Here is a 26381-nt window from a genome sequence, read left to right on the forward strand (position 1 = left end):
TGAATTAAAATTGAAGAAACAACGAAGGCCAACAAATGTCTACCATGCGGAAAAAATCTTACGGAAAGCCATAAACGCAGCGGCTGGCAGGCATATCCCACAATGAAGAAGTAAAAAAACTGATTGCAAATTTTCCCATCGAAGCAGTAAAGCTTTCTGAAAAGAGATTCAAAGAAAACATCCAGGGGACCCCAAAATACCACAGCAAAAACCTTGAAATAAATAAAAATGTTCAAGGTCATAAGCGCAAAAAGTGGATCGAGTTTGTACAAACACTCACTCACAGAGGTAACTGTTATAAGCTCAGGAGCACAGTGAAAGGATTTTCGTCAAGTAACGATAAACCACCTGCAAATAGAGCTATAAACTTTGACGCTAAGAAAACTACTCCTCACCATGATCCAAGGCAATGCGCCAACAAGATGAACCAACAATTCACTTCACACCCCAAGAAAAATGAAAAACTGAAAAAAAATACTCTAAGAACAATAAGAGGGCATAAAGTTTAAATGAAACACAGTGAAAAACCGCCGCTTTCGACACGGTTGACCACAACCCACTACTAAGAGACATACTCGAGGCACCACTACTGAACAGCGCTAAAAGATGGGTAGCTTCATCCTTACAAGGCAGATTTTCTTACGTAGAATATAATAATAAAAAATCAAAGTGAAGAAAAGTCAAACAGGGTGTCCCCGAGGTGTTGTATTATTGCCAATGCTCTTCAACATCTTCATGAGCAAGCTGCTTCTACCCCCGAAAGATATAAACATCACGTACGCTGATGAGATGACTAACTACCACCTCACCCACAGGTTGAAAAAATTACGTGACATAATAACTCCATACCGAAACACCTTACACGACCGGCTGAAAGAGAACTTAATTTATCTGCTGAAAAGTCAAGTTCAACCGTGCTCACAATCTGGAGCAAGGAGGCCAGGTTTGACCCACACCTCAATATCAACAATTCGCCAATACTGGTAAAGTCCAAAGTCAAAGTACTGAATGTTTCCTTCGTTAATATGCTCACTTTTGGAGAACATGTACGAAGCACCAAAGAGAAATTACAAAAGCGCAATAACATACTGAAAAAGATTGCTGGTAGCGACCGGAGATGCACAAAAGAGACACTCTCAGTGACTTATAAAGCTATTGTTCGAAGCGTCCTTAACTACGGTGCTCCCTATTGGGCTTCCACAATTAGCAATACAAACTGGAACCATCTGCAAACTCACCAAAGCATTGATCTTCGCACAATTACATGCTGTGTTAAAATGTCTGACATCAATGACTTACCATATGAGGGTGAAATGCTGCCTGTCAAAGCTCACACTGAAATGTTAGCAGAGCAATTCTTAGCTGGCAGTTATCAGAGCCACCGTGATGATCATGAAACAACCTCTTCAACAAGTCTTCGTCCCATGAGACCGACAATAAATGATACTTAGAGTGACCGCGTGAAGCAACACAAAAACAATAAAGAGCAATTAAATTGCAGAATACAAAAATGCGCTCAAAAGAATCCACCGACACACGGTCCATGCTCAGTTGAACAATGACAGCACGCATCTAGGTACACCTCCCCCAAAGATAGTTAAAGAAGAACAAACGTTGCCTAGAATTGCACGTACCCCACTAGCGCAACTGAGAACTGGATACTGTCCCCTGCTAAACTCTTGAGTAAGATCTGTAACAATGTTGATAACCGCTGTCCCAAATGTGATGTAGCATATGACGTAAACCGCAGTAAGAATACCAACGGCAGTTTTCAACTGCAGTAAGAATACCACGGACCTGAAATTAATTGACCTGTGGGAAAGACCAGATGAGGTAGCCAAATGGCTGGACTTAATTCCACCAGTCCTACACGACCACACTGCACAGAATAACCCGCCTTCATTGTCACTTTCCCCTTATGTTGACGATGCCCCTCCTGATCCCCTAACCCGGGGACCGCATGTCATTCACCACGGCGTAGATGCAGAAACTTTGCCGCACCTCAAGCAAGTTGTGGATAGGCGGTCACACACTACTACTAATATACCTATAATTATTATGATACAAATGCAATCTAGGGTACCAGATGAAAACGGCAATAAGCGCCTGTATCCCGCCAAAATTACCCGCGTATTGCTGCTCTGTGCGACAGCTACAACTACAACTTGAAGCACACCCATCGTTCCATACAGAACTCTTTCAGGAGTGAGGTTTAATTCATTCCAGCATAGCGTTCTCTGTTGTACCATACGAATACTCAATTTAATTCTCGATATTTGATGTAATCATAAGACCTTCCAATCATTCAGGGACTACGATGGTGTTTAGATCATGATTCATGTAAGAGTTTGCAAGATTGTCTAAATTAACAATTACTTAAGGTGTTGAGCTGGAGTAGGATATGTTTTTCAATTCAAAAATAATTGGATTAGTCTTCATGACCAAGAATATGCGTAAATGTAAACATAGCCGGCATAATACCGGCAAATATCCACCGTTGACGCGCAAAACGCACATCGGGATTGAAACACAAAACGAAACAAGAGATTGAAATTGACAAAAAAAAAATCAAAGTTTTAAAAAAGTTCTAATTCAATGTGCAGTTTCAGTTATATTCTAAACTCAGAGGAGGTTCCTTGACACCTAGAGTTGACAAAAATAACAAACATTTTTGAAAAAGCTTGATAAAAATTGTGAAAATTAGTATAAAATTGCGTGTTTTTAGCAACCGGTTGTTTGAACGTAGCCACTTGGGGAGGGGTGCACCCGGGGCTGATGGGCGGCAACAGTGGGGTGGGGGCAATAGTGGCGGGGGTTAACAGTGGGGGTGTCTTCAACCTCTAAGAACCGTCCTTCACACCATAAGTATAAGTCTCCAAAACAGTTTGAGCTGTAATAAAGCTGAAAGGCTCTAAGAGCACTTAATGACAGCTGGGCGCTACCTGTTTATCCCGTTTTTGAGGACGAAAAGTCAAAAGCGTCAGACGAAATATCGGCCAAGCAAAAAATCGCATAAATAAAGACCGACAGGACTAATATAATTGCTACAAACTTCGTTTGAGAGCAATTAATAAGCAGAAAAACACAGGCTATTTTCAAAGTTTTTCAGCACCTTCTGAAAACACATTTTTTGAAAAACATTTAAACGGAAACTGGTAAGAGAGGAAATTGTTAGAAAACTTATCGTCATACATCTTATTCGGACTAATAGGTGCGCACAAGATAGATACTTCATGACAAAAGAAACAAAATCTTGCGTTTTCAGTTCAGTCTTTTGATACATGGCAGGAGCACTACCAAATTCACATCCCACCAAAAATTTTATGAAAGGATAAGTCGCAAAACCTTTTAAGCATTAGTATTAAGGTGTCTTACTGGGCACGCAACGGGGGGGGGGGGACATTTGGGTGTTACTGTGTTCGCAACGGGGGGACACGAAAAATTTTTTCGAAAAGTTGATAGTTTTTGGCGTTTTGGCAAGAGCGGTGGAAAACGCCAAAAACTATCGCCTTTTCGAAAAATTTTTTCGTGTCCCCTCCCGTTGCGAACACAGTAACACCCAAATGTCCCCCCTCCCCCCGTTGCGTGCCCAGTAAGACACATTTTTGGCAAATTTCTGAATTTTTTGAGGTTTTTTGGTAGGTTTGGTTTGTTTTATATGTTAGTCGGGAAAAAGCACTGCTGTTCCAGTGGTTGTCATTTTGTAATCAGCCCAGGTGAGCCTCATCAGTAAAAAATAGTTTTTGAAAAAAAAATTGAAAAAAAATGAAAAATTCAAAGTGTTAAAATTGCATGAATTGTATTTTGCGCTGGGTTTCAGGTCTCAAAGACGCTTTTTTGTTGACCTCATCTCACCTGGTGGGCCTAATCATTGAAAAAAAAACTTTGAAAAATTTTCGGAAAATTCAAAAATTTTGAAGTACTAAAATTGTGTGAAATGAATTTTGCGCTGGGTTTCAGGTCTCAAAGGCGATTTTTTGTTGACCTCATCTCACCTGGTGGGCCTAATCATTGAAAAAAAAAACTTTGAAAAATTTTGGGAAAATTCAAAAATTTTGAAGTATTAAAATTGTGTGAAACACAATTTGCGCTGGGTTGCAGGTGTTAATGTTAATTTTTTGTGGACATCATTTTACCTGGTACTAAGATTATATCAAATGTTTTATAACCAAAAACTGTCATCAATAGGTTGTTGACTGTTTGTAGTATTCTTTATGTCTGTTACTATCAGTCAGTACTCTCAAATACTCGTATAACCCTTTATTTGATGATGCATGAGAATAAAATATAGTAATAGGCAAAGAGATGAGTGGTTGTTGCTATGCATGTGTTGTTGTTAGAACTCTCTGTGTCATCAATCTATTTTTAGAATATAATGTATACTATGACTAACTACTATAGTCACTGCCGAAGGTCATTATACACGAGTAGTTGTATTCCATTGTGATTGGGAGACCGATCGACCGAGAGTGTCTATGATTTATTTTTGAATAAGTTTACATGTTCAACTGTCTGCATTGGGTGGTTTTGTTATTACAGTTTAACACAGTACTTGTATAGCAATAGAGCAAAATTATAAGAATTTGTTTGAGTTTCAGTTTGAGTTTGATTTGTAAACAAACTATGCCAGCGGTTGACGATTGTTCCTTCTTTGACTTTTCTCACGATATTACATGTACAGAAAAACGTTATGTAGTTGCTTGTGTGAAAACTTATGACTCTACTGGAACATATATAACGGTAAAACTTTTAAAAAAAGATAACTTCCGTGATCAAACCCAAGACAACAGAAACAATTGTAACAGTGATGGTTTCAAGTTCAACCAGAGAATAACACTATCTTTAGCCGAGTTTGAACAATTATCTCAAAGCAACAATTCACTCTGTGGAAAACTAGGGACCGGACAATCAGAACAACCTATCAAAAAAGAACACAATAAGATAACGGGAAGGAAACGACGTTATCAGTTTGCGTTCTCACCGGAGACGAATAGCTTTAATTCAACTCAGGTTGCTGGTCGATCAAAGAAGAAAGCGAAGAAAAGTTCTGAGAGCGACACACAGTATTGAAAATGGTTGAGGCAATGTTTGAACGAACACCTGAATTCTTTCGACAGTTTCAAAAGAAATTTCACTATTTTATCTGCAGAAGTGAGCCAATATTTGATACTAAAGAAATCAACAACAGTTTTGCTTACAGTTTGCATGAGAATAACAGCTTTTGTAGAATAAAAGAACAACACTATCATGTTATTGCAGCTTTGGATCAAGTAACAGAGGCTTTCAAAAAAAATTCTTCAAAACCCTATTCTATACCTTGCCTATACACATGTTTCAGACTTCTACTCCACAAAACACAATCTATCAACATCACTTTTCACGGTGAAATTTTTGAGAAGTTGCAGCAAGCAGTCATTTACAATCACCAACATCAGCTAGATTTATATAGCTCCAAAAGAAAGCTTCCAAATATCTTTGAACTGGAGACTGTCAACGAGAACGTTCAAGTTCAAACTGATTTCATACCAACTTGTACTTTTAACCGATTTTTAAGTATTTATCAGAACAGTTCTTATGCAGAATTTTCAAAAATTATTGATATTATTATTAGTGGATATGGCTCCCTGAATGTTGATAATGAGAATGTAAAATGTAACTTTCGATTTGAATTAAAAAATTAATCCTACTTGTTTTATTAAAAAATGAGTGATCTAGCCTCAAGGGGAAAAAGTTACGAATTTATGAAAACAGTTGATGCTAAAAAATTTAAATTGATTGATTTGTCCTACATCATATGCTTAGCAAATCGTAGTAAATCATCATCATTCATGTAGTGTACAAACGGATAGCTATATGTGAAAATAATATGAGCAATATAAATACAAAGAGTCCACACAGTTTGGAGTTTGGGCTCTGAATTGGCTGCAATCTGAGACACTGAACGACTTCTTCTTCGAAGTAGAACTGCAGAAGTCGAGTGTATACAAAATGGTAGCAATCCAGTGCTTGCCCAAGTGGATCAGCAAAGTACATTGTTTTTTTTATAATTACAAATCAGTAGCCAATGACTACCCGATGATGTTGATATTGAGGCATTGACCACAGCAAAGCAATTTTCTGGCAGTCTTGGAAAATTGTCAGCTGCAAAAACTCCACAAAACTTGTGCTTCAGATGAAAACATTTATTTACTAGATAAGTTATCTCAAAATTATCCATCAACAGGATATGTAATAACCGAGTTTTTGGTAACTTTTCGTTCAGAGTTGACGTAAAAAGTTGAACTTCGTTCGCCTAGGAATAAAATTTCAACGTTGTCACCCAAAGGTGTTCCAAAAGTGAGCTCCACTGAAATTGAACAATTTGTTAATTCAGGATGAATAAAATCGTGTGAAGCCTCCTGTGTTGAAGTAAGGTCAAAGGCCAAAATAAAGTGATATGGATAATCGGCTAGGGGAATGCCATGACCACCTTTATCAAGAAAATCTAAAGCTTCAAGCGTGTTGAAGTAGACTCGTTGATCTGAGGTTGTTGAAATTGGTGTTCCAACAACCGGTAGTCCATTTCGATAAATTACTATTTCATTCAAATTGAATTTCTGGTAATGGAAAGGATTCGTTCTGTTAGTTCCTAAATATGATTGATTGGTTGACATTGCTATAATCATTCTTCGAACTGGTTCTTTGGAGAAGATGTCTTCTTGACTCCAACTGCGGATGCCAGCAGTGGCAAGAAAAGTTCTGGGCAACACCTCCGTGTACCGATAGACAGCTGGTGTTTTAAGCAAAGTTTTTTCTATCGCAGACAACACATGATCAGCCACGGTCATTTTGCGCACGTACAGATTTGCTTCAACAATTTTTACTCTGTAATGTTTATTAGATTCGGATATGACGGTAAAATCGTTTGGAGACCTTCTGAAGGAGATGCGTAGTGTAACACCACTGAGAAGATGTTTGTCACAGGTCAATATATCACTGGCCGGTTTTCCAAGTAGAGAACATTCCAGAGAGTCAGCAACTAAAGCTTTTCGCGCAGCAACATCAGTAGCTCCGTTGTCAGCTCCATCAATTTTAGCCGGTTCGTCTTCATAATAATAGCCTTGACAAACTAACCAAGTGCTCTTTGCTGTTCTTCCGGATGAGAATTCTGTTTCTATGAAAGCCTTGTGTGCGTAGTTGCCGTTTTATTTGACAATTTAACGCCATTTGCCGAAACTGTACACTCTGAAAACAGAGAGTGTAATGCGTTATTGCTAAAATACGGCGAATCTGTGTTTGTGGCATCAGTACCAGTTCTCAAATCGGCGTCATTGGTTCTCGTGATTTTGCATTTTATTTCAAGTAGAAACTTTTGCAAATCAATAAAGTTGTTCCTGTCGCCAACAACTTCGAATTCCAGCATTGGACCATCCGGTGAGTATGATGGACCAACCTTTTGGGTAAAAGCATTGTCAAAGGTGATCAGGAGAGGCTGCTTTTCAAACAAGTCTAGAGTTGTGTGTGTTGCCTCTGCTGGCAATAAATTAGTATTCATTTTTCACTTTGGAAAAGAAATCTGACCGACTTCTCAGTAACGGTTGTTTTCTCTGAATGATTTTTCGGGATTTGACAGGACCGCTCTGTTTCTGTTTTTTATAAACATTTCCACCACGAACACCTCCAATTCGGGCTCTTGAGCCACCGACTTGTTTCTTTACCGTTTTCTGAACAGTTGACTTGAGTGCTTCTTTAGGACTCTTCTTTTTGGCTACAACGTCAACAATCTCTGGTGCCGCCTGTACAAACAGTTCTCTTCCAATCTTTTTAGCAACAGGCCACAAAAACTTTTTAGCTATCGGTATGGCCGCCCTACCAATTCCAGCCGCTGAAGCCCCGAACCCACCGCCTCGTTGACGATAGTGTCCTGCAAAGTATGGTGAAACTGATTGTTGTTGATAGTAAGCTTCCATTTAATTAAATTTTTTAAAGTTTAAAGTAAGAATAACTTTTCCTGTTCCCGTAAATGGAACAAATTTGCCAGTTTCGGTTCTCAACTGAACTTCAATCCACTGAAAATTGTTTGACAACAATTTCTTATATTCCAAATTGCTAAAAACTATTCTATGCGTAGGTTCAATTTCACAAAGGCTACCGTTTTTCAGGCGTTGTTTTGAATCAATGCTACGAATCAGCGGAGCTTTTGTGTCTCCAATGTGTTGATACTCAATTATGTTGCTGTATACAAATATCAATTGTTTTCCTGCAAGCAGATCAAAAGGGTAATCAGCAACAAAAGCTTTTGCTTCTCCGTCACCCAGTGCCAAATTGTCAAAGGAATCTATCATTTTATAACCAATATGAGTACCTGACCCATCTTTGATTCCTTCAAAGCCCAGAATGCTTGGTATTTCTTCGTCAGGAAATGTAATTCCTTCATTTTTACCAAAAAACAAAACCAAAACGCCTGTGATTTTATTGTACTGATGACTGAATTTAGTTAGACCAGTAGCTGTCTTGATGGCTTTTATCAGGTGTTCCAAGTTCTCATAGCTTCCAGTATTGATCAAGACTGTCTCCCCTTTGTATGGTTTTGAAACAGCACCAGATGGAATACTTCTCTGATGGTTTTTGTTACCTTCAGAGGAATACTTTATGATTCGAGTGTTATTAACCTGGTTGATTCTGGATGGGAAGATAATTTCACTCAAAGCTACTCTCCAATCACCATGCAGACTGATTTCTTCATTGAAAAAGTTTTTGAAGTTAGCCAAAGTGTTCTCTGGAAAAATGTCCATGGAAGCTGATGAAACTAAATGTATGGTAAATTCATTCATGCTTTGTGAACGCTTCGCTGTTGTCAGCAACTTTCACTAGTTCCAATTGATAGAACTTACCACTGATTGGATTCTGATTCGAATCAATTAGGCTGTATGTTGGAGGGTTTATCGTTGGAATATCGTAAACTTCAAACACTTCGTTGGAAAATGTCTGTTTATAACCTTTTCGGAAGGGTAAATCAATTTTTGATATTCTAACAAAATCACCAATTCGAAATTTGGGTCGACTAACTAATTTCTCGGATGCACTTGCATTTAATGATAACAGATAAGGAACGTCTTTTTTGGTTACTTTGTTCGGAGCTATTTTTGTTAAACGGTTGATGCGTGAGTTTATTGTTTGCACAAAATTTTTCAACTGTCCATTGAGAGATGTATGAATATGTCCATTTTTCTTCCAGATACTTGTAAATAATATTCTTTAAAGAGCGGATGTTCCTTTCTGCAAACGCAGTCTTCTTTTCGCTGAAAGTTTGATAAATTTTAATGTTTCTCCTCTGGCAAAGTGTTTGAAGTTTCCCCTAAACTCTGTTCCAGCATCCACCCAAACTTTTTTCGGCTGTTCATGCTTAATCATACGTTTGAAGGCTTCAGCTGTTGTTGTTGCATATTTTGATTTGAGTGGTTCGACACGTAGATAGCGTGAAAGACAGTCAACAGCAATCAATAAGTACTTAATACCTGCGTTTTGTTTTGACAGTTTGTCCCCGTGTGCCAAGTCAAGAGACCAAATTTCATCAAGGTCATATGCAATAACTTTCAAACGTGCAAAACTTTTTCGAAAGCCCTTATATTTTGTGTGAGCATTCTTGGTCTCTAGAAACTGTTTCACTTTGCGAGGTTGTAATTTTGTGTTTTTTTTGTAAATTTTCAACGCTTCCAAACGCAGCTGGCCCTTTTGTGTACATTGACTGCAGCAATTTTTCTTCACTCGTCGTAAGATTCCCATTGTTTTTCCTTCTGTGCACTTGGTTCGTACGGAGTTTCGAAACCTTCCTCTTCTTTTTCGTCACTACTGCTTTCGTCTTCGGTGAGTAGTGCTCTGCTGGTCTGTTGCTGCTTCTGGTTGTCTTGTTTTGGGGGCTTTTCAAACTTTGAACGTTTTTGTTTCTGCGATTTATTGACGATTTTTTTTCTTTTTGTTGCGGTTTCTGGAGAACTTTTCCTGATCGAAGTTTTAGCATTGCTGTTAATTACTTGTTCTTCCTTTATTGTAACACTTTTAATAATTCAAAATAATCAGGACTGTCAATTTTCTTTGTTGGTTGCTGTAAATTGTACAAGAAAGTGAATGCGTTTATGTCAGTTGGACTGTTGTCAATGAGTAACTTCTCGTCTTCACCAATGAGCACACGATTAGACTTTTTAATTAGATCTACAATATAATCACACTTTAGGTATTTTGAATGAGGCAAGAGAGATGACAATGTTTTTAGGACCTGATCTGCCCGTCTATTTGAATGTTTGAGCCGATTTTCATCATCATCAACACCAGAGTCTTGTTCCGACAGTTTGTCATTGAACTGTGCTTCAATGTGTTCCTTTGGTCGCATTCTATTTATAATAGAGCTGTGCTGATTTGTGTTTAATGTCAGGATTCTCTAAGACCCGGGTTTGGTATGGTTGAGTTTTCATATAAACTTTTTTGGGAATTAAAATGAATTCCTCAGCAGTTGTCATTTTCTTCTCTTTTATGATTGACTCAAATACTGGTAGCAAAAATGAATAATGAGCCGAACTAAATCAAAACCTGTTTTTGTGAGTAGTATGGCTCTTTTCTTTTCAACTGAAACGTTTTTACGAAGAATAGTCTTGATCACGTTTTCATATTGCTCCAAATCGTTAATCTGAACTTTTACATGTCCTCTGATTACGTTGTAAAAACACTCACACAGTACCAATACAATATTGTCGTCGTAAGTGCGGAGAAATTTCCCCAACTCAGAATCAGATAAAAGTACCATTCGCTTCAGTATAAAGAATTTTTTCTCGTTCATTTGATATGTGAGTAATATCGGCTTTGTCTGAAGGTATGTAGAAGACCGACGGTCCAGGCTCTGTAATGTTTGAACAAAATCGTAGACAGTCCGAAGTTTTTGGATCCAGGTCAATCAATAAGTGTCCAAATGTTTCTCTTGTTGCTATTTCATAACAATTTTTTAAAAAATGAGTAAGATTCAGTTGCTTACCGAGAAACTCGACTTGCTGAACGTCACGTGGTGATTTGAACAAAATGATATGAGTTGTATTCAAATCTATTGTTCGTGACCATTTACTTTGCTGGTAAAGATTGTGTTTCACATAAATGACATTAATGTTCTTGTGTCGACCTGCGGTAGCCAGCTTGACAAACTCTTTGTCATTAAAAATTTCCTCACAAGAATCATCAAATATAAGCAAACAATTTTCAGTATTTTGCAAAAACTCCAAGTTTGTGAATTTTTTGAAAACAATGCTTGAATGCTGGTCAACTTGTGAGTATATTGGTTGCATTTCGTGGTAAAGAAAAATAACATTTTTAAACTTTGGATAAAAGGTGTTTCCTGTTAATATTCTGAAAATTAAATTCGTTTTACCACAACCCGACGGACCTACCACGGCCATAAAGATTCTGTCACTGGTAGGGATAATTTTGTTCATAATCGAGGATTTGGTAAGATATATCCAACTAAACTCAACAAAATCGAAATCCAAACCGATGTTTCCTCACAAGTTGGTTTAAGAACAGTCAATTTCACAATGCAAAGAACTATTAGCATCAAAATTACAAACATTTGAACAAAAAACACAACTTCCGACCGTGGTAACGTTATCTGGTTACAAAATTTCCAAGTAGATTTTCCACTACTTTGCTTTTCGAAAAGAGTTTCTTGCACAACTTGATCAACTGTTACTTGTTCCATCACAAAAGAAAATAAGTATAAAATGAAAATTTATTGTACTTTTTAATGTTTTACATAGAACAGTTCATAACAACTATAATCACTCAAAAATTCATTCATGTGCACCATGAAACATGCGGGTAATCTTGTAGTTTTTTCATAGTACACAATTTTTTTGACCTTGTCCGTGTTCACGAGTTCCTGAATTTCTTCAGGCAGCATTTTGTCATTTTGATCTACTTCTTTACCAGTTGGATGTTTCGATATCAATAGAAGTTTCGGAGGCGAGGCTTTGCGTTGAGAATACGACATTTTGTTTTCTCCACTGAATAAAAGGCTCGATGTAAAAAACCAAGTGTGTAATCGAACGAATTTCCTCCTCTGTCAATAATACCCTAACTTTTTTCTGACGAATTTGAGTACCACTTTTTATTGCTTCTCCTTTGCAAATTGAAAGGTTCAGTGTCCCCTCCTTTGTGATCAAGGCGCAATTAGTCCAATTCGCTGACAAGGGTGCTTCCACTTTCGTCAATTCCTCTCTCATTTGTCAACCAGTCAAAATAGAAACAAGCTTTTTCCCGTGCACAATGATTGTTGAAGATACCACGTTGTGTTGAGCTATGATTCCCACAGTTAACTGTAAAAAAACTGTAAGATATTTTAGGACACTTCAGAGTATTTAAATCGATTACTGGACAATCGAGCAACTCCGATATAAGTTGAGACTTTTCAAAACCTTTAGCGTAGTAAACCGCTCTTGGGTTTCTTAAGCGAACGCTTTGGACAATTTGTGTTAGATAAATGTAAGGATAGTTTTCAGAGTTCCAATCTAAGCCATGTAAGTTTTTAGATAACCAACTGATTGAAGTTTTCTGCGGATTTGTCAAATCGGAAAATTTTGATGGTGGTGAAAACAAAACACAATCGTTGTAATCTTTCAGTACATATACCAAACTCTTTAACAATAAATTTTTCTTTCCTGTGACGGAAACCTTCCAGGTCTAACACAACTGTTTTACTGCTTAACATTCCAACAAGTGATAAATTTTTGAGTGGAAAACTTTAATATACAAACAAAAAGAATTCCTGTCAGATGTCCAGTGAAACAACTATTAAGCTTCCAGGGAAGCATGTACGAGTAGCCGGGTCCTTCAGTGTAGAGCTCCTGGATGAAACCACCAGCGTCATGCAAAATTGCGTGTAATCGTAGAATTTTGGAGTTGTTTAGGTATGAATCTAAAGAAGAGTTATCTATTCCAATAAGTCCTCCGTAAGGTCGAAGTTTCAAAGCATTATCATAATCAAAGTTTTCCTTTTGACTAAAGTATTCACTTGCTGCTAAGAAATAGTTCAGTCTTACTGAAATGTTTGGGTATGTTGTGGCTAATAACAAATACTTCTCATGAATGTTTTTCAAACAATATCTACAAACTATTGGTTTATCAAGACGCATTCCGAGTTAGATTGAAGTCGACTGAATCTGAAAAAAATACACTTTTGATTTTCTCTATGAAAAAATTAAATCAATCTAATTCATAGAGGAACAGATTACAAAACTAATGTCTGCTGCAGTTGAAAGCGTTAAAAGTAATTAAAACATTTTTCATGTTTGTCCTCGTTCATTCGTAAAACAGTGACATTTTTATACAAACTCTCTTTCATTAGAAAGTCAAACACAACAAAAAAGAATTTGTCTATTATTTCTGTTTTATAGCACCAGTTTGAACATAAGGTATTGTAAATAAAATAACAACCCACTTAAAATGTTCTATATTGATTCTTAAAATAGCTTTCCGGAAAGATAAGAACTGGCTGGAAGTACACGGATACTTTCAAATCTGTCTTTATTTTAGATAAGCTGAGTACATGTAGCATAAAAACAGCAGACACTAAAGAAAATATCTTCTCGTCCATATAATTAAATGTTTGTAGAACACAAACACTTCTATTTACGGTAGCAGACCACCCACAAAATGAGTTTTCAGTTCTTCGCTTAAACCAGATTCTTTAGATTCAATACTTTATAAGTAAAATATTTATATTCTGTCTCAATCGTTGGAAATTGTATTGATATAGGTTTAAGCTTTAATAATTCTTGTTTATAACAACTAAACAGATTACTCCAACAATAATTAACTCATTATATTTACCATATTCTTCTTAGATTTTTCTAACAGTCTTTTTTTTGGAATATTTTACAGTCTTCATCAATTTATTCAAGGCCACTTATACGATTGTAAACAGACGAAGATATCACTGAAATCTTAAAATGTTTCCCATTGCAATTATACTAAAAGAAAAATCTTCCAGCAGTCGAACAATTGCATACGAGACTTTAAAAAAAGAAAATATTGTTATTGTTCAGCAAGAGTATCAAGGCAAAGACTGGAAAACTGTGAAACACATGGCATTACCTGTTGTTACTTTCGATTTCATTCAGTCTTTTAGATGTGAAAAAGCGTCATTTAAAGGAGCTCAATATACTCTGGAATTCGTTGCGGGCTGTACTCGTGAGTTTATATTTGACTCAAACGTTCTGGGAGATGATATTAGAAGAATTCTCTATGATTACGATGTTCAAGAAGTACCTATCTACGAAAATCAGGAAGAATATTGGCAGGATTTGGAGCTCATTGAAAACTTTTGGAAAATTCCAGCTATTACTGAAACTCCAGATTCAACAACCAAGAACTTAGAAAACTCGATAACATCTACAACAATTTCAACAAGTTTAATCAAAACACCCGAATGTAGTAGGCTCGTGGCAACCAACAGTCTTGAAACGCCGCCTGTCAGTTCTTGTCTTGCTCCAAAAAAACGTAAACTCTAAACTAGTCTCCTAAAACCTCAAACAGTTATAATCTTTTGAATTGCATTTGCTCAACCTTGATAAACTACTAATAATACAATAAAACATTGTTCGTTGTTTTGTTGATGTTTTAATTGTTTGTTCGTCTCTAGTGTTCTCTCATTTGATGGCTAAAAGTATGTTCTGAAAAAAAAACACTTTCATAATGACAAATTCAATATGTTTTCCTGGCAGGACTCTTGGAAGTTTGCTAATACAAAATGTTTTCCCGGAAGTTTTTATCCAATTAAATTTAAATCTGTTAGTTCAAGCGCAAGACATAAGCAGATTATTTACTTCCTTAATGTCTCTATTTTTTAAGTATAAAAACAAGTGTTTACACTGACAGCTACAAAACGTCTTTCTGTGCCGCTACTGTCATGAGAAAAAATAAAAAAGAAGGAACAATCGTCAACCGCTGGCATAGTTTGTTTACAAATCAAACTCAAACTGAAACTCAAACAAATTCTTATAAGTTTGCTCTATTGCTATACAAGTACTGTGTTAAACTAATAACAAAACCACCCAATGCAGACAGTTGAACATGTAAACTTATTCAAAAATAAATCATAGACACTCTCGGTCGATCGGTCTCCCAATCACAATGGAATACGACAACTACTCGTGTATAATGACCTTCGGCAGTGACTATAGTATTTAGTCATAGTATACATTATATTCTAAAAATAGATTGATGACACAGAGAGTTCTAACAACAACACATGCATAGCAACAACCACTCATCTCTTTGCCTATTACTATATTTTATTCTCATGCATCATCAAATAAAGGGTTATACGAGTATTTGAGAGTACTGACTGATAGTAACAGACATAAAGAATACTACAAACAGTCAACAACCTATTGATGACAGTTTTTGGTTATAAAACATTTGATATAATCTTAGTACCAGGTAAAATGATGTCCACAAAAAATTAACATTAACACCTGCAACCCAGCGCAAATTGTGTTTCACACAATTTTAATACTTCAAAATTTTTGAATTTTCCCAAAATTTTTCAAAGTTTTTTTTTCAATGATTAGGCCCACCAGGTGAGATGAGGTCAACAAAAAATCGCCTTTGAGACCTGAAACCCAGCGCAAAATACAATTCATGCAATTTTAACACTTTGAATTTTTCATTTTTTTTTCAATTTTTTTTTCAAAAAATTTTTTTACTGATGAGGCTCACCTGGGCTGATTACAAAATGACAACCACTGGAACAGCAGTGCTTTTTCCCGACTAACATATAAAACAAACCAAACCTACCAAAAAACGTCAAAAAATTCAGAAATTTGCCAAAAATGTGTCTTACTGGGCACGCAACGGGGGGGGGGACATTTGGGTGTTACTGTGTTCGCAACGGGGGGGGGGGGAGGGGGGGGGACACGAAAAAATTTTTCGAAAAGGCGATAGTTTTTGGCGTTTTCCACCGCTCTTGCCAAAACGCCAAAAACTATCAACTTTTCGAAAAAATTTTTCGTGTCACCCCCCCCCCCCCCCCTCGTTGCGAACACAGTAACACCCAAATGTCTCTCCCCCCCCCCCCCGGTTGCGTGCCCAGTAAGACACCTTACTACTAGCATTTCTTTGAACTCAGGTGACCTCAATAGGACGCAATTGCACAACACACTTAAAATATTCGCGTGTCAAAGTTCACAGAGCAAGAAAGCCATGGTAGTGCAGAGGTTCTTCCCACTTTACTTGTTCAAGACAGGTAGCAGCCGAGTGCCTGCCGCTTCATTAGAATTACATTTTTACACACTGGAATCAATTAAAAAGGGACTCTATATCCCATTCTTGTCACCTCATTGAATCTTTTGGAAAATTTAGTGCGCCTGGACAGATCCAAAAGTTTTTGTGATCGCAATTCTAAAGCTTCAAAAAAATTGTTATACAAACTAAATTTGACCACAGATAAAACAATATTGTAATTGCGGACAATGCATCGTAATTTAGATTAGAGATCTTAGTAATGATTTGTGGAGAAGACAACATCAAACAAACTGGGTCACTCGACTACAAAAATATTTGGAAACTTTGAGAAAATAATGGATGATAATTGAAATAAATAGATCACAGCAAAATATATACTTAGACAAGAAGTTGCACCTCTATTGAATTTTGTCAAAGTCTAAAACTAAAGAGCTACAAAAAAATCTACAGGCTACCAAAATATGCTCAAAAGTAATCTCAAGCGTTTCAATTTTATCTAATCAAGGGGTGGAGTTTCAATTTGTAGCCCGTAAATAATTAAATTTAATCATTAAATTCGTCAAAACAGGACTAAACTGATCAAGTATAATCACCTTTAATCTGAACTCTCAAACTAAAGCACAAAGAGCGAAAATTCTACAAAATAGGATTGAATATTAAAAACTTGGTTATTTAAGCAGAGCACAAAGGTCGAAAGAAAACATTAGCATTCGTCACTGAGAAGCAATTCTGAATTAAAACATCCACTAAATACAAAATATACCATTCATCTATTGGTAAGAGATTATCCCAATTCTACAGATCCCAGAATTTATAACATCAATTTCAACTGTGCACGATAAATATTCAAAACTACCTTGGTTTAAAATCACGCCAATTTCGAGCTTCAAATTAGTTATAGAGATCTACGATTATTCTTTTTAATTCCATGCTATATGAGCGGAGCAACTAGCTGAAATTTGCCACTTCTCGCAACTTTTTTCTACATATTTTCTAATCACAGCTGAGAACATTTAACTGAACTGAAGCTCCTATAAACTGTGATACCAAGACAGTTGAACATGACAGGGAAATATACCAAGACAGGGAAATATTAGAACATGTTAACCTTTTTTCTAAAGAGTTGGTTAAGGGCGTGCAATCAAATCAAAGCATTTAACTTTGCGCACTTCAAAGCGCATTATACCATCATCTTTTTGAGAAATGACTGGTATGAAATCAATCTTCCGAGATTTAGTCACCGGAACGTCCCAAAATTTGAAGAATGAAGAGGAATATGTAGACGATGTCAATGTAGAGCAGGATAGCTCCCAGCACGTGGTCTTCAGGGTCGATTTCATGTCTCTTGCCTCCCACAATCATCTGGGTGTCGATAGCGAGGAAAACGGTGAAGAGAACGGCACCGATTCCTGCGTAGACGGTATGCATCACATTGCTTCTGAAGATGATGCAGAATATTCCGAAGAAGAAGAGGCAGAAAGAGACGGCAATCGCCACTCCAAGCCACTTGGTGAAGTCGAACTTTGTTTGGAACGAGAATACGGACACCGAGATCGTCACCAGTGTCGTGATTCCCAGAGCCAGCATCACGATGTCCGTATCGTAGTAGCTGGAAATCATCCCAACCATGTAGGAAAAGGCCAGGGTGAAAATGAGAAGCAGCCCGATATTAGCAGGGAATTTTCGACGCAGTCCCTGACAACATACCAGCATGAAGTACGAGATCAGGAACACTACGTAGCCAACATAGTATAGTGCCACATTCTGTTGCACAAAATCCTTGACGGAATCGACGTACAGAAATAGCGCGACAATTCCGGAGGTGATAGCCAACTGAGTTGCCAGAGTAAAATAGACTTTGCGGACAAAGCCCGCTCGCACACTGATATCACCAAATCCTGCCGCTGCGAAAGACGAAGGTGGCGGCTGTCGATGAGCCTCAACATCGTCCTTGTAAGGATCATAGCCTCCACTCATGGGTTGCTAGAAATGGAAATCAGAAGTCAATGCAACGGAATCAAATCAAATCAAGAGTTCAAACAGAAAATTAAAAATTGAAACATGGATTTGACCTAATTTACCCTACAAATAATCTGACCTGTCTTCGCCTTGGAGGTTCTCTCAGGTTCTGCTTTAATTTAATACCTCAGATATTGCGTCATACTTGTTAGATTACAACTCTTAGTGTCACTAAAGTCGAAATGTAAACCGCTAACTTGAAAATCAATTGACGAAACGGCAAGCTTACTTGTGGTGTATCAGAATTGACGCCATATCCGTAGGAAGTCTGAGGGTACTGAAATCCAACTGGGGGAGGCGCTGCGCCTTGATTAGAGGGATACTTGGGATCATAGCCCTGATTTGGTTGATCCCAAGCCGGGTTGTATGGCGGCGGCGCTGACATTTAGCTCCTGAAAATAGCGATACTTCTAAAACCCGAGGGCTGAAGTCAGGGATTTGGAAATTTAATTGTAATTAATTGGCTAGACAAAAATAGGAACAATCACTTAATTTCATTGGCAAAACCAAAAAATCAATTATTGCTACAATTGAAATTATTGATGAATTAAATTTGACCATCTATCAATAATTTTCAACCAATTTAGCCTTGATTTACCCTATAAGTAACGCAAATAGTTACATTATCTGAATCATTCAATAATTTTACTGGAAACTTTCTACGACGAACAGGTCCTCAACACTAAAATATGTCAAACTACATACGATCTGTGACAGAAAATCATAATCTGGGAACTTTTCGTCTAGTTCCAGGTTTCCGATGTGGGAGAATGTGGCTTTAATTTTTTCCAATTATTGGGCAATTAATTGTGTATTTCCAACCAATTACTGCAATTAAATTAGGGTCACCAATCAATTATTGCAATCAATCAATTGGTAATTATTGCAATTCCAATTAATTTTTCCAAATCCCTGACTGATGCAAGTGGAGGACGCCGATCTAGCCGGATGGGAGTCTAGCATAAGATAAAAACATAGCCCGCAGATTGTCAGAAAATAGGCCCAATAGCGTTGTGGATCTGCAATCTCAGAAAGGGGGCTAGGGAATTATTAAATAGATATGAGGTTATCGGCGAGTCTCGTACTGAAGAAGCCTCCTTGCGGAGGATTTTAGAAACAAGACTAATGTATATCATCGGTGCCAGCTCATTGCACAGAACAATCAATTCAATTCAATACCCTTCAAAGAGACGACTTCAAAGAAAATCAACTGCTATCCCTGGCTTATCTTTGACTTATTAAATAGTGTCTTTTCAAAATTTGAATGAATGGCCTTGTACTGGAGACTTCCAATGGGAAGGTTTTAGAGACAAGCCTTGTATGTAACGAATGAGGTATCATATAATCAAACCTGCACCCACCAGCCACCTACTTATAGCCGATTCACAAGTTCGGTAATTAGAACTTGGGAACTTCAATATCCTCTCTCTCCCTGGTGGACAAATCCAACATAAATACACTCTTATAGTTCTAGTCGAAGCGTTTGTTTTCCCTATTCTTTCTCTGCTCGCGGTGACCTTCAGGTTACATAGAGACAAAGAAAGAAACCTTTTTTTGCTCGCAGTGACCTTCTCGCAGTGATACTTTGCTCGCAGTGACCTTCAGGTTACACAGAGACAAAGACTAAATTTTCGAGGCATTATTTGAAGGCAAAATCATTTCAATGATGACAAAACCCAATTAAAATACGCCAATCCCTAAAGGTAGTAACAGCGAAACAAACGAACAAAGATGCAAAAGTAATTGTCAATTAATACTTAAATTGACATAGCGTTCATCGTCAGGTTTAGAAATTAAATATTTCTAGGAAATGAGTTATAATAACATCGAACTTTTGAAATTATTTACAGTTATAATCACATTTACAAAACTTTATTTTCACTTATTACACTAAAATCAATTCAATTTTTATTTCGGATTTTATGAAAATCCCGGGTATAATGCTTTCTATTCCTGAAAAGGGATGTTTACTTTCTTTCCTATCTGTTTTTATTTTTTACATATTGGTTTTGACAAAATTTCGAATTAATATGTACTAGAATAAATTTTTGAATTTCAAAAGTCAAACTTTTGTATTTGAACTAGTACTTCAATGTCAATTCCCGCCCCCGATACTCATCGCGCGTATTTAATTGCGGTTTCAGCTTTTTGATGTAGATCGCTTCTATCGTCATTAGTTCTTCAACCCCGCGACATGCATCAAGAATCTCCCATTTTACGTTATGCGTTGTACCACAACATTCAACAAGGTGTTGTCCAACAGGGTAATCTTTCTTTTGATGCTTTGAAATTCTAGTGGTAACATGTCGGCTGGTTTGGCCAACATAGATGGAACTGCATCCATTACATGTAACTTTATATACCACATGGGATTTCAGATTCTTATCAAAAGGTGATTTCAGGGTGGGCAAGCAAGTTCCTAGATTTCTTGTTGTGAAAATGATTTGAATATGAAACAATTTTTTTGTCTACTTGCAAAATTTTGCGTGATATTTCCTCTGTATTTAACAAAAAACCTAGGTTAGGCTCCCTGTTGTTAAGACTTTTAACATTTTTAAGATGTTTTTCATTTTGGGGTGGTTTTGGTTGTGACCTTTTCCTTCGTGACTATTTTATCCAACGTCTCATTAACAATATTGGAGGACCACTCCGTTGGGTATTGATTTTCAGTCCAGATCTCTTGATTTTTCTTAAGAGTTACATCAAAGGATTGCCAGTCACTGGTCGCATTAAAAATCCTATGCACAGTCCGTTGAATCACATTTCTCTTATGTTGTAACGGTGCACAGCTACGGAAATTGAGGATTATGCCGGTATCAGTGGATTTTTAATACCAACGACAGCTGATTTTTTTATTTTCGTTTAGGTTTATGTTTAGATCCAGGAAAGCCAGGTCTCCACTTCCGTTTGGTGTCTCAAGAGCGAATTGTAAGTACTTGTATAGAGAATTTGCATACTCAAGGTAATCTAGAGGGTTCCCCTTTACCGTGCACACTATGTCATCCACATACCTCTTGAAAAATTTCAATTCCAGTGTGTCCTCCTTTCTACCTTTTTCTGCATAATAGGAACAGATCCAAACAATTTCCTGCATGGTCTGATATTCTGTGTCAGTGATACCTTGGCATTTTGCATGAAACCAGTTTTTGCATGATTCGCACTCAACTCCGTTCCCTCGGAAATTAACGCGTCGGTTACAGTCAATGCATATCACCTTTGTGTCAGGAGTTTTGATCTCCCTTCCCTTTTTTGGTCTCTGCAAAGATTTTTCAAAGGATTTCATCCACAAATTTGCCAAAAATACCGCCAGCGAAGCACCCATTGCTAAACCGTCGCTGAGTGTACCACATTTCTTTACACTTAAAATGTACTTTCGTTACGGCTAGTCTCAAAAGGCTCTTCATAGCTGACCTCGGAATCTCAGGTACCTCGTCATGGAGTACAGTTCTTTAAGCGCAATTTCAATTGCCTCAACCGGTACATTGGTGTATAGGCTTTTTACATCGAGCGATACCACTAGCTCATCTTCATCCAATTTGGTAGCCTCTAGAGCTGCTCTGGCATCTTTCGATTTAGTCTCAATATTTGCACCTGGTAACTTCCCGAAAAAGGGAGAGTGAAATTTATTGAGGTTCTCGTAACTACTACCGGGTATTGACAGAACAAGCCGAAGTGGCATACCAATTTTATGTACCTTAGCAAGTCCATAAAGCCTGGCCGGTTGCGATCTAGTTGTCCTGAAACTGTGATAAATCTTTTCACATATCTTCCCCTGTCTCATTAACTGATGCAAACTGCTATTTATCAGTTTTTCCGTTCTTATTGTTAGATCATCACTTTCTCCACTACGCGACCCAAACTGACTGGAGCTCAGGATTTCATTTAGCTAATCCGAGTATGTTGTCTGTTTCATAACACAAAAACCGCAACCTTTGTCAAAAGGTACAGCTAGTATTTTTTGCTATTTCAAAAAATCATTAGCTTTTTTAACCCCTCTATCCATTGGTGTCTCACGTCCATTCCTGGCGTACCATTTGGCAGACGATTCTATTTCACATAACTTTTCACCATCAGTTGTGTTCTCCCTTAACTAACGAACTAATCTGCCTACCCGCAAGGAAGCGCACTTCCTTAAATTTGTCCCTGATTGGAAGCCTTGGACCTAACGATAAAACGTCCAGGACAAATTTTGGCAGTTCAACACCGTCCAGTGTAACAACGTTGATATGAGATCCATTTCGCAAAGGCCTGTCTTGTCTCTCAGAGAGCTTCGCTAACTTGTCATTAAATATTTTACTAATCAATTCGGAATGATCTCTCATTTCCTTTCTAATGCTGTACACAATTGAAGATAATAGTTCTTTTTTCACCTTTTTAAGGAGAATTCCCCTATCCTCTCCATTTTTTCCTCAAAAAATCTACGGCCTTGTTCCGCACGACTTATTTCTTTCCTTTAGAGCTTAAGTTGAAAGCTGTGCACGCTTGATCTGAACAAACTTCGTTTTTGGGAATTCGGAACCTCAAAAAATCCGGAATGATTTTTGAATTTCAAAATTCAAATTTTTGTATTTGAACAAACGAACAAAAAACACGAAACAGTTGTGCAGAAAACCTTTGTGCCTAAACCCAGAGTGTACTGCTTTCCATAAAAAGTTGTGTCGACGTCGTAATCAAATATGAGAAAAACTTACTCCACATTTGGAATGAATGCGCCGGGAAAAAAGGCAACACGACTTTAAAAATGGAATCAGCTGTTAATACAGCTCTGAATGGCCAACTCAAAAAACTCCACGAAAAAATCTCAAACTTTGCGTACAGTACAGAGCAAACTAACATATCTCAGGATAACATGCAAAAGGAGATCAAAAGTCTCAAAAACTCAAATGAATCTTACGCAAGTGTTGTTGGAGCAAACAACGCCGGAAAAGTAGTGTACAAACCGCAGACTTTCAATCAAAAAACTCTCGGAATTAGAATTAGGGGAATTAATGAGTCAAAATCCAAGGAGGTTGCTGACAGTATGCAAGAGGACCTCTGCCATGCAGAGCAAATATTAGAACACCAAAACATCGAGGAGAGAAAAATCACCAAACTTGTGAGACTTAGAAAAAACAATTCTATTAACAAAAGAGACAGAGTAATCCTCGTTCTTACAGCAAGCAAACTTAGTGGGGATCTCATCCTGAAATCAGTCAGCCGCTTGAAAGACTATAAGTATAACGATAGATCAATTTAAATCAGTCTTGAATTGTCATCCGAGGACGCAGAAAAAGAACATGAAGCTTTAATGAAAAGGCGAGAACTGATCACTAGCGGAATAGATTCAAAACTGCTACATTTTTGGCATCTTGAACTCGAGAACAAAGATGGTAACAATTGGTTATCATTCCAAACGTCAGTAAAGAAAGTCAAACGAGTAAAGAATGACTACATAAAAGCGCTCTAGTACTCACCGTCATAGCTCGAAGCCTGCTAGATCTAAACAGACCAACAAGTTTTGCATATAATCTTTCAACTTGCGACTATGACGTTGTGTGCATAACAGAAACATGGTTAACTGCTAACTGCTGAGGTCACCAACGAAGCACTATTTCTACCCTCTTATTTTATATATCGAAAAGATAGGGAAATCACTGCCTTCAAAAGTAAACTTGGGGAAGTTCTAATTGCTGTAAAATCATCCCTTAAACACGAAAATGTGGATATTCCTTTAATCCATGATGACTTTATTGTTGTTAAGATCAAACTTTTAATGTCTTCTCTTATAATTTGTTGCATATACAATGCGCCCGAGCAAAGCAACTACCGGTGGCCAGTAAATGATTTCCCAATCCTTCCTTCAAAATTGAAAAACTCTATTATGGACACCAATTCCTTAGTTATGCTTACAGGTGACATCAATTATACAGAATTTTCTTGGGCGAAAGTGTCATCAACAAAAGACTACGAAGAATTAATTTTAGATCAAATTATAGAAAATAATCTCTCAAATGTAGCTCCAAGTCAACTAGATTTGTTTTCATGCAACAATCCAGAAAAAATTCTCAATTGTACCTACGACCGTTCGCTGTTCAAGAATTTTAGTATTAATAACAAACCTTGCTCCGACCATTTCCAATTTGCACTCAAATAAACCTCTTACTTGATGCACCATTAATTCAAGCGAGTGAAATGTTTGCCTATAATATTTCTGACTGGAAAGAGTTTAATTACAATCTTACAATTGATCCCTTCACTCCTTTTTTCTACAGTAATGTCGATTTTCTTCTGTTACAATTCTACACATGGCTTCGCAACAAAATAAGAGAAAACATAGAGCTTGTCACTAAACATCGGACAAGTTTACAACCATGGATCTCAAATGGAACATCCCATATGATAAATAAATTAAACACTAAAAAGTGAGTTGAAAAATCTAACCTCAGCTTCGAACTGAAGATTTAAAAATTAGAAGTAGAGGTTTTTAAAGCGGCTGATATTGAGCTCTCAGTTTATGAAGCCAAAATTTTTGAATGCCGACAATTCAGCAAAAAACAAAAATATCTTTCATCAATTCGCAAAAATCCACAAGTACCTCATATAATTTTTTGGAAGGGTATGGAGCTAACCACAGATCAAAAAAGGCTGACAACTTCAACTTCTTCTTTGCGAGCGTCTTTAATCAAAAAACAGAAATGCCAACAACATACTCAAAACAAAATCTTAATTTCATCAAAGTTGATTCCACAAAAGTCCAAAACCTGCTCAAAGATCTTAATATCCGCAAGTCTACTGGACCAGACGGAATTGGATATTTACTACTGAGAAATTGTAGTAGTTCAATCACAAAGTCAGTCACATTCTTGTACCAAACAATAATGAATAAAGGAACCTATCCTACATATTGGAAAGTAAGCCAAATAAGTCCCATTTTCAAAGACGGTAATAAATCAGATGTAACTTGCTACCGAGCCATAAGTTGTTTAAACTGCATGTCCAAGATACCCATGAAAATTATTTTTGATGAAATATACGAGCTAGTAAGACAAAAACTCTGTGAAAATCAATTTAGCTTCAGGAAAAATCCATTGGCAACTTGGCATTTACTATTTTTTCTCGACACAGTGTACAAAAAATTTGATAATGAAGCGATCAAAGACCTAAGCATCTTATATCTTGACTCTGCCAATACTTTTGACACTGTACCACATAATGTTCTGATACAAAAGCTTTATAACATTGGCGTTGCAGGGATGTTAATTCAATTGATATTGTCGTATCTAACGAATTGCAAACATTAAGTGAAAATCAACGATGAGGTATCTGATTTGATAGAAGTCTCCAGTGGTGTCCCACAGGGTTCTATATTAGGACCTCTTTTCTTCAATATTTTCAACAAGGACTTACCTGAACGCCTAACTGAATTAAATTGCAATGGTTTTGCTGATGGTATGGAAATAGTAAGTGAGAAGAATGCAATACTGAGTTTCTAGTTTGGTGCAAAGAAAATCAAATGAGAATAAATTATAACAAAACTCACCTCCTGAACATCAAGGCAAATATAACGGCGTCTATTGACAAACATAAGCTAGATCAAGTAAAAAATCAGCAAGACGTTGGGCTCCAAGTTTCAGAAAACCTAAATTAGTATGAAAACTGCTCCTTTAAAAAACGAAAAAGTTTATGTGCTTTTTTCAAGCTCAAAAAATATTTCTCAAAAGTGTGAGCAAAAATCTCAACTGAACGCTTATTTAGATTAAGTTGTACCGATAGTTACTTATTGCTCACAGGCATGATTTACGAATAAGTCGCAAATGAAAGAAATTGAAAAGTTACAAAAATTGCCACAAAATGGATTTTGAGCGAAGAGCACAGCTATAAACAGCAACTTGTTAACTTGAATTTGTTGCCTCTCAATCTTTATATTGAAATGCACGACCAATTATACCTTATTGCTTAAAAACAAGGTAAATACGACGTTGAACTATCGAACTTAGACAGTATTCAGGAAAGTACCACTCGTCAACATAGCCGGGGAGAACTACAAACTACTAAAAATCGATTGGTATAAAAGGACGAAAATTTTTTACAACAGACTAAAATTCTCTACAATTTATTGC

The 26381-nt window shown here is 37.0% G+C and overlaps 1 protein-coding gene across 1 annotated transcript in view; it reads right to left on the reverse strand.

Annotated features, from left to right (window-relative positions):
- Positions 1–16436: 16436 nt before the first annotated feature.
- The window catches only part of LOC142351571 (protein lifeguard 3-like), a 359608-nt gene continuing 349663 nt past the window's right edge, over positions 16437–26381 (reverse strand). The window contains exons 2-3 of the mRNA XM_075403663.1: positions 18512–18676; positions 16437–18246 (exon numbers count right to left, since the gene is read on the reverse strand). Of these exons, the coding sequence (XP_075259778.1) occupies positions 17497–18246; positions 18512–18667 (906 nt within the window). The 5' untranslated portion in view covers positions 18668–18676 and the 3' untranslated portion in view covers positions 16437–17496. The remainder of the gene's footprint in view (positions 18247–18511; positions 18677–26381) is intronic.

The sequence above is a fragment of the Convolutriloba macropyga genome, chromosome 13 (assembly GCF_964194025.1).
Source record: "Convolutriloba macropyga chromosome 13, txConMacr16.3, whole genome shotgun sequence".
Lineage (NCBI taxonomy): Eukaryota > Metazoa > Xenacoelomorpha > Acoela > Convolutidae > Convolutriloba > Convolutriloba macropyga.